Here is a 9,561-nt window from a genome sequence, read left to right on the forward strand (position 1 = left end):
AGGATATACATGGCTATGGGCATAAGTAGTGGTCTCTGTAGAGGGTACAAGGCTCACTGTTTCTGCTGGTTATTTCTGCTGGTGGCTGACCTCAGGCATTTGATATGAGTTTATACTTTCTTGCTTTTTAATTTCTTATGTGTGGCAGGGGAGGGAGCGTTAGAGACAGGGTTTCTCTATGTAGCCTTGGCTGTCCTGGAGCTCACTCTGTGTACCAAAATGGTTTTGAACTCAGAGATCTGCCTCCTGTGTGCTGGAATTAAAAGCATGTGCCAACACCACCCGGCCCTAAAACTCTTATAAAGCTAAATTTAGAGTCACTTTCCTCCGGAAATGGTTTAATCTATTTTTGACAGGGATCAAGAGGTTGATGGCCCTGGCCTAAAGTAGCTGCCTTCAGTTCAACTCCCTTTCCTACTGCTAGACTAAGGGTTTTTACTTTCAGCCATGTTGAAGATATTTGCTCCTTGAAGGTAACCCCATGCTTACCAGCAATGCTCCCAGTTTGGATTTCAGTGCTCTCTGGTTGGAATTGGAATTTTGTTTTATTTAGTAAACAAAATAAAGTGTCCTTAGTTTTGAGATCTCACCAATGCACTTAATGTTTTACTCTAGACCTAGTTGTTTCTTAGAAAAGGAGATCTTTCACGGAATGTGGCCCAGATGTTAATAAATCAGATACATTCCATTCACTTTAAGTCTGGGTTCCAAGCTTGCCAAAGACACCAGTTAACTTTCTTATTAAGAAACTTAATGAACCCTTCTCTGTCTTCATCTTAACCCCTTACCCACCTTGACACAGCCATACAGCGTCGTGAATCCCAGGGATTAAAGAGAATAGACAAAAATCCTAAAATAAGGAGAGATGGGCAACAAACGGTACATATAAATGATCTGCTTTGGCTGTGAGTGCTGTGAACAGAAACTGGAGAGGGCAAGAGGCCTGCTCTGGGGGAAAGATCACGGCTCAAAGAGGAGGTGGGGGAGGGGCAGAAGCCACTCGCTGAACTGCTGAACTGATGACATCGGAGCAGGGCAGAAGGAGGAAGTGATTAGCGAGATTGCGCGGGAGCAACAAGCTTTTCAGATAGCAACAAAAACCGGTGTGGAGATCTAAAGCCGGGAGGTGCGGGAGGGTGTACATAGAGCATTCACGAAGAGGAGGAGGAGCCTGCTGTGGCTATAAGGTGATGGGAGAAGGCACTAGGAGATGAGGTCAGTACATAAGGGAAGTCTCTAGGCTACTGTAGAGATCTGAGGGATCTGAGGGAAAGCACTTCCTGCAGAGTAGCATTAACAAAGTTACTGACGCGTCTTCAACGATTCTTGTTGGAGAGAAACCCACAGGGGCTCCAGAACGGAAGCAGACTCCGCTAGGGGTGCCATTGCGCCCATCCTTTGCTTGGCAACTCTGTTCTCTCTCTTGTCTCTATTCGTTCTTAAAGAGTCTCTTTAAACATTTGCCATGTCTTAGGGCCGGGCGTGGTGGCGCACGCCTTTAATCCCAGCACTTGGGAGGCAGAGGCAGGCGGATTTCTGAGTTCGAGGCCAGCCTGGTCTACAAAGTGAGGTCCAGGACAGCCAGGGCTATACAGAGAAACCCTGTCTCGAAAAACCAAAAAAAAAAAACATTTGCCATGTCTTTATGTAGAGTTGCTTTGATTCAGTAGCATTATCTCTGATGAGGCTCAGATATACTTTTTTATTTTTTTTTTAATAATTCTTGTTTAGGAAAGCTTTCTTTTTTTTTAGATTTATTTATTTATTATATGTAAGTACACTGTAGCTGTCTTCAGACACTTCAGAAGAGGGAGTCAGATCTCATTACGGGTGGTTGTGAGCCACCATGTGGTTGCTGAGATTTGAAATTCGGACCTTCGGACCTTCAGAAAAGCAGTCGGGTGCTCTTACCCACTGAGCCATCTCACCAGCCCTCAGATATACTTTTTTTTTTTTTTAAGATTTATTTATTATTATATGTAAGTACACTGTAGCTGTCTTCAGACACACCAGAAGAGGGAGTCAGATCTTGTTACAGATGGTTGTGAGCCACCATGTGGTTGCTGGGATTTGAACTCTGGACCTTCGGAAGAGCAATCGGGTGCTCTTACCCACTGAGCCATCTCACCAGCCCTCAGATATACTTTTAATTCCAGCACTTGGAAAGCAGAGGCAGGCAAATCTCTGTGAGTCTGAGACCTGGCTGGTCTACATAGTGAGTTACAAGAGAGCCAGGTCTACATAGAGAGACGCTGTGGCAGTAGTAGCAGCAGCAGCAGCAATAGTAGTAGTAGAGTTAGTAGTAGTAGCTGTTGTTGTTAATAGTAGTAATAGTAGTAAATAATAACAATAATAATAATAATACATTCAGCTTGCAGCGCCTTGGCTTCATTTCTGTTCCCACATCTTTCTGGTTCTTATTCCTCATCTAGCACCACTTTCCCCCCTACCTCCTGATGGTGAGCAGCCTAGTCTCCAAGTCCTTGCTTGTATCTAGCTCAAGTCTCTGGGTGATCACAGATGACTCTATGGCTTTTGAGACAGCACCATTTCTGGTAATTACAAGCCTTGAGCTCCTGCCCTGTATCCAGTAACTACTTTGTATCCAAACTGGAGCTCTTTGTTTCTTCCTAATTCCCTCTTCCCCAGCCTATTCCTCCACCTCCAGTAATGGATGCTTTAAAAATCAATCAATCAATAAATCAGGCTAAAGAAAGGCTATTAAAAGCAACAAGAGAGAAAAGTCGAGTGAGTCTCTTATAAAGTCGGGCCATCAGAGTAAAACCAGTGATTATTTGACAGAAACCTTTATTTCTCTTTCTTTTCTTTTTCTTCTTCTTTCTCTTTTTCTTTTTCTTTTTCTTTTTCTTTGTTGTCACTGTTGTTGTTTGCCATTTTGGGGGGTTTATTGGGTTTTGTTGTTTGTTTGTTTGTTTGTTTGCTTTAAAACAAGGTTTCTCTGTGTATAGCCCTGGTTGTCCTAGAACTCAATCTATAGACCTGGATGTCCTGAAACTCAAAAACATCCACCTGACTCTACCTCCTGACTGCTAGGATCAAAGGTGTGCACCAACACCCACCTTGACAGAAACCTGACAAGGTGAATTTTAAATTCTGAAAGACAACAATTGTCAACTCAGCAAAAACTATATACTAAATTTGAAGAAGAAATCTTTTAAAATCCCATGATAAAAACAAATTTATTTAAAAAATGAATTTGTGACCACTAAGCCATCTTCACAGAAGACACTAGAAGGAATGCTTTGGTCAAAAGACAAGGATATATACATTAAAGATATCACAAGGAATAAATAATTCCAGGACAGTTCATCAAAGGAGGCCTAAGAAAACACCACAGATAGACAAAATGACTGGAATTATCACACATCGTTAACTAACAACTCTTAGTAATAGTGGTCTCAATTCTCCAATAAGGAGATGTGGACTAGCAGCTTAGATTATAAAACAGGCTCCATCTTTTGGCTACCTCTAAGAAAGACATCTCTTCATAAAATATAGGCACAACCTTAGAATAAAAGGAATTCCAAGCAAAAGGAACCAAGACAAAAGGAACTGTAGATATTCTAATATCCAACAAAATAAATAGATTCCAAGCCAAAACTAATCAGAAGAGATACAGGGGTCATTTTATACTCTTAAGGAATAGTTTACCCAGAGGATATTATAATTCTAAACGTATACACACCAAACAAAGAGTACTCAATTTCATAAAAGAAACACTGTTAGATCTAAAATCATAGATTAATCCCAACACAGTGATATTAGGTGAGTTCAGCACACCACTCTCAGCTATAGACAGGTGCTCTGAACAATACTAAACAAAGAAACATTGGCGTTAAATCAATTTTACCTAGTAAGCAACTACAGAACATTCATTCATAAATCACAGCATTATAAATCAAATGGGTGGCCGGGCGTGGTGGCGCACACCTTTAATCCCAGCACTCGGGAGGCAGAGGCAGGCGGACTTCTGAGTTCGAGGCCAGCCTGGTCTACAGAGTGAGTTCCAGGACAGCCAAGGCTACACAGAAAAACCCTGTCTCAAAAAACCAAAATAAATAAATAAATCAAATGGGCCTGACAAGCATTTGCAGAATATACTCCACCCACTAAAGAACACACATTCATCTCATCATCCCAAGGAACTTTCTCCAAAATTGACCATATATTAGGACACAAATCAAGTCTCAACAAATACAAGAAATTAAAGCAACATTGTGCATTTGTGCTGGCCAATTTCACATCAACTTGACACAAGCCAGAGTCATTTGGGAAGAGGGAACCACAATTGAGAAAATGTCCACATCAGATTGGCCTATGGATGGAGCCTCTCAGAGGACAGCCATGTTCGACTCCTGTCTGCAACAGAGATTCATTAATTGTGTCAGGGATTGATGCTTGCCCATAGGATGGGTCTCAAGTTGGCCCAGTTATTGAATGGCTACTCCCTCAGTATCCACTCCATCTCTCTTTTCTGCATTTCTTTAAAAAAAAAAAAAAAGATTTATTTATTTATTTATGTGAGTACACTGTAGCTGTACAGATAGTTGTGATCTTTCATGTGGTTGCTGGAAATTGAATTTTTAGGACCTCTGTTTCCTCTGGTCGGCCCCGCTCGCTCAGTCCCTGTTGCTCTGGCCCAAGATTTATTTATTATATATAAGTACATTGTAGCTGACTTCAGAAGCACCAGAAGAGGGCATCAGATCTCATTACCGGTGGTTGTGAGCCACCACATAGTTGCTGGGATTTGAACTCAGGACCTTCAGAAGAGCAGTCAGTGCTCTTACCTACTGAGCCATCTCGCCAGCCCTCTTTTCTGCATTTCTTGTAGACAGGACAAATTTTGGGTTAAAAGTTTTGTGGGTGGATTAGTGTCCCTATCATTCCACTGGGGTTCTATGCTACACTCCACAAACCCAAAGAAACAAGAAGGAAGGCACAAGCAAGGACGCTTGAATCTCGCTTACAAGGGGGAATAAAATAGTCATGAGAGGCAGATGGAGGGAGGGACCTGGGAGGGACAGGGGATGAAGAGGGGAATGGGGGTAGGTGTTCAGGATCAAGGTGGGACAGGAGAGACAGCCAGATGGCCATGAGAATGAATAGAAATCTGCAACTGATGGGGGTAGGGAGGCGGGGGGGGGGGCATCTCCAGGATGAACCAGAGACCTGGGATAAGAGAGGCTCCCAAGAATCAATGGAGGTGACCTTAGCTGTGGCTCACAGCATTGGGGACATGGAACCTGAAGAGGCCACCTCCTGTAGCCAGGCAGGAACGCCAGAAGCACTCTTAATGCCCCGTGTCCCCTCACTTTCACATCCGGCCAATGAGCCATTTTTTCCTAAATGCTGTTTAGACGGCTGTTCTCACTTGTGGTGGCTAGTGCACTAGTGAGGCCTTGAGTTTGTAGACATCCTGGGTTTCATACTAAGTTCAAGATCGGCCTCGGCTACATAGCAGGACCCTATCTATAAAGGAGTTGTGGGTCTCACTAGAGAGATGACTCAGCATAGAAAAACACTTACTGGTTTGCAGAGGATCAGGGTTAGCTTCCTACATGGCAGCCTACAACTACCTCTAAACCCAATTCTAGGGGATCCAATGCCCTCTTATGACCTCCATGGGCATCACACACACACATAATGCACATACATACATTCAGGCACACACACATACATATGAATAAATAAATCTATTTCTTAAATTGTTTAACAAAAAGGTAAAAAGATTGTACGTGTAAAAATTCCCACAAATGTCAGTGGTTTTAACTGGTTGGTTGTTTTTCCTGCTTAGAAAATATCAGGCCAAGGCTGGGCATGGTGGGCATGGTGGGTCACACCTTTAATCTCAGTACTAGGGAGGCAGAGGCATGTCAGGTCAGCCTGGTCTACAAAGGGAGTTCCTGGACAGCCAGGGCTGTTAAACAGAGAAACCTTGTCTCAAAAACAAACAAACAAACAAACAAACAAACAAAAACATGCAAACAAGCAAAAACAAGAATATGAGAGTGCAAGTGGGGGGGTGGGCGGGGGAAGAGAGAGAGAGAGAGAGAGAGAGAGAGAGAGAGAGAGAGTTCAGACCAGTTGGCATTTGACAAAGCTTTGCTGGATTCAGCTGACTTAACTACTTAACTATCTGTAAAATGGTTAGAGTCTGATTGACATGTCCATTCTAGGGCTTAGGCTGAAGGCTGAAGGCTGAAGGCTGAAGGCTGAAGGGTAGGAGCTACCACAGGGGTGATGTCACGGCGTTATCAGAAAGCAATGGGAGGCAGAGACAGGTGGATTTCTGAGTTCGAGGCCAGCCTGGTCTACAGAGTGAGTTCCAGGATAGCCAGGGCTACACAGAGAAACCCTGTCTCGAAAAACAAGACAAAACAAAAAAAGAAAGCAATGCAAACCAATCATACTAGTGCATTTTGAGCTTTTGCTCACATTCTTTCCTCTGACCAAAGCAAGTCACACAGACAAGCCCTAATTCAGCAAGCAGAGAGAGACAGATCTGTCAGTTCAAGGCCAGCCTGGTCTATAGAGTTAGTTCCATAACTGCATAATGAGACTTTGTCTCAAACTACGCTCTTTGAAATAACTGTTATAGAAATAAATTATTCTTTGTAGCATTTGAACCTCATGTAAACGTGTATCTCTCTCATTTAAAAGAAAGAATGAAAGAAAGGAATTAGCCCATTAATTACTTCAAATACGTGGTGCAACTGTTCCTATGAATTAAGCCAAGGCACTTGGAAGGCGATTGCACTCTGTGTTAATAACACTGGCAGGCTTTTCCAGTGTGCTGCACTCCAAAGAGTACTGCGTTTTCATTGACAACGTTCACCATTACATATGCATATGGAAAACAGGTATTTTCATCAGAATTACTGTAATAGCATTAAGAGATTATTATTTTTCCCAGTTTCCTTGGAAGAACATTCACTAAATCTGATTATTTATTACTTGACTGCTCTTCTATCCACCCTGTACATTTAGGTATCTAGAATCCTTAAAAATACAAACTTCAGAAGAAAACCACGATTTTATACATTAATGATCTCAAATAAAAGAGGAGTGCTATGTTCGTGCACCACTTCTTCTGAGAAAGTTAAGTCTGCGTTCTGCTTAGGAGAGATAACACTTTTTGTCCCTGTAGGTGGCCCCCTGGTGTAGCCATTAGTTGCTAATTACTTGCAAACAAATAAACAATTAACTCCTTAAGCCGCTGGCTGGGCAAGTGTTCATTGACTTGCTAAAACTTTCTAAAACAGGATTTTAATTAGTGACTTTGGAAACCCAGCCCCCTAGTCAGCAAAGCTACAAGGTGAACTGCTGGAAGATCCCAGCTCTGCACACGTGGGGCAGGAGCCCTCCGGCGCTGTACGACCCAGAAGAGAATGTCTCCCAGCCTTCGGGAAGGTGCTCAGCTCCGGGAAAGCAAGCCCGCGCCCTGCTCCTTCTCAATTGAGAGCATTTTAGGACTGGACCAGAAAAAAGATTGTACAACGTCAGTAAGACCCCACAGACCCTGGACAGACACCTGCGGTGACTCAGGTATGCTGCAACTCAACTTCTAAATTCATCTGCGTTTTTAGTTTGTCCTTTATTTCATGCAGTATAGGATTAGAAACCACGTTCTCATTCTGTTCTGTATCTATAAAAGGTCTCCAACAGGGTCGGAAGGGAATAGAGTGCCTGCCCTAGGTGGTTCACTCCCAGTGAGAAATAGTATTTGTTTCAGAAGACCCTCTGTGTACATGTGTCACGTCAGGCATTCTAAATCTCTCCTCACTGAAAAATGAATGGTAGAGTTCAAAATGTATGTTCTCTATCACCAAGGCTTCTCTCTCTCTCTCTCTCTCTCTCTCCCTCTCTCTCCCTTCCCCCATCCTCTTTTTTTTTGGGGGGGGGGGAATGGGGGAGACAATTCTTTTGTGAAACCTTGAAGAATTCCCTAGGAAAATTCAAAGCAAGTTACTGAAATGACTTTTTTCCAGAACTTTGTGGAACATAGGCAATATAAGATGGACCTTCTTCTTCTGATTTTAGAGAAAGGTGGCAACCCACCCCTACATGCCCCAGATCTTCCCAGTGAGACTTCATTTCCTTGTCCAGTGGATCATCCAAGGCCAGAAGAAAGGGCTCCGAAATATGAAAATTATTTTTCAGCCTCCGAAACACGCTCTTTGAAAAGAGAATTGAGTTGGTACCGAGGACGAAGGCCAAGAACCGCTTTCACCCAGAACCAGGTGAGAAGATTTTTCAGCCAATAGTGACAACACAAAGGTTGTGACAGAAGCCAGACACTCTGGGGTCCCAGTGTAGAAGTGGCATTAGTGAAAGGGTGGACTCATAGTTTAACAGTCTCTGGGCAACCAATTGTTTTAAAATGCTTTTGGATTAAAGGCCCAAATTTAAGTGCATTTTTCATTTGAAAGCCCAATTTTGGTGACATATAAAATACTGCCACTTTAAAGAATTCCTTCATTATTCTAGGTCGAAGTATTGGAAAATGTCTTTAGAGTGAACTGCTACCCTGGCATTGACATCAGAGAGGACCTAGCTCAAAAGCTGAACTTAGAGGAAGACAGAATCCAGGTAGGGTGCAAACACAGTTGTTACCCGTGATGATAAATAATGTGGTAATATGTCTGAGAACTGTTTTATTTTCCCTTGATTCTAGATTTGGTTCCAAAATCGCCGAGCAAAGATGAAAAGGTCCCGTAGAGAATCACAGTTTCTAATGGCGAAAAAACCCTTCAACCCAGATCTTCTGAAATAGGTAGAAAATTACACATGTTGGCTTCTCTTCCAGTTGTATAGTACAGAAGAAATCAATGGAAATTCCAAGTACTTAAAATGTTACAGTTCTCTCCTGTATCTAATCTAGATTTTGTCATTCTTTCTGAAAATACTGCAAATAATTATGGTTCTAGAACAGTACATTTTTAGTTATAATTAAAACATCTTTCCTATATATTTTTAATAAAAAAATTTTCAGAAATGACCGGTATTTTAATATACTTTCTTCTTTGAAACCTTCACAGGTGTATACAGTCTGTTTTAGTCATATTTATCCGTTCCTCCCCTAACACTTCCCAGACTCACCCCATTCTCCCTCCTAACCTCAACAATAGTTGTTTACAAGTGAGTAAAGTTGATCTAGTAAGTTACTATGTGTATTAAAAGCTCTAAGCTCAGCTGTGGTGGTGTGCACGCCTTTAATCCCAGCACTTGGGTGGCAGAGACAGGCAGATTTCTGAGTTCGAGGCCAGCCTGGTCTACAGAGTGAGTTCCAGGACAGCCAGGGCTACACAGAGAAACCCTGTCTCGGGAAAAAAAAAAAAAAAAAGAAATCACTAAGTTCATAACTGATTCCACAGGTTGGTTACAACTTACAAAGTATTTCAAAATATAGTAGTAGTAGTAGTAATAATAATAGGTTTAATTTATTTCCATTAGTTTTTTTCCAGGTTCCTTTTGAAATGCAATTATACACGCATATATTATACAATGAGTTATTTGTGAATCTTCTGCTGATTTCTG

General features: G+C 42.1%; 1 protein-coding gene across 2 annotated transcripts; it reads left to right on the plus strand.

Annotated features, from left to right (window-relative positions):
- The first annotated feature begins 1,111 nt into the window (after positions 1-1,111).
- Positions 1,112-9,022, plus strand: Hesx1 (homeobox gene expressed in ES cells). Of its 2 annotated transcripts, XM_006518570.4 has the most exons (5): positions 1,112-1,215; positions 7,287-7,569; positions 8,065-8,264; positions 8,512-8,613; positions 8,699-9,022. In XM_006518570.4, exons 2-5 carry the CDS (start codon positions 7,413-7,415, stop codon positions 8,795-8,797), a joined length of 558 nt encoding a protein of 185 aa, XP_006518633.1. In that variant the 5' UTR covers positions 1,112-1,215; positions 7,287-7,412; the 3' UTR covers positions 8,798-9,022. The 2 variants fall into 2 exon arrangements, with proteins under 2 accessions (XP_006518633.1, NP_034550.2); NM_010420.2 differs by lacking the exon at positions 1,112-1,215 and having other exon boundaries at positions 7,055-7,569; positions 8,699-9,019.
- The last annotated feature ends 539 nt before the right edge of the window (positions 9,023-9,561 follow it).

Source organism: Mus musculus, chromosome 14, assembly GCF_000001635.26.
Source record: "Mus musculus strain C57BL/6J chromosome 14, GRCm38.p6 C57BL/6J".
In the NCBI taxonomy this organism is placed as follows: Eukaryota; Metazoa; Chordata; class Mammalia; order Rodentia; family Muridae; genus Mus; species Mus musculus.

Excerpts from the sequence above, each read along its gene's own strand:
- Hesx1 (XM_006518570.4), top strand. The coding sequence starts at position 7,413 with ATGTCTCCCAGCCTTCGGGAAGGTGCTCAGCTCCGGGAAAGCAAGCCC. Across the intron at positions 7,570-8,064 it reads AGACACCTGCGGTGACTCAG|AGAAAGGTGGCAACCCACCC; the intron begins GTATGCTGCAAC and ends TTCTGATTTTAG. Across the intron at positions 8,265-8,511 it reads CCGCTTTCACCCAGAACCAG|GTCGAAGTATTGGAAAATGT; the intron begins GTGAGAAGATTT and ends TCATTATTCTAG.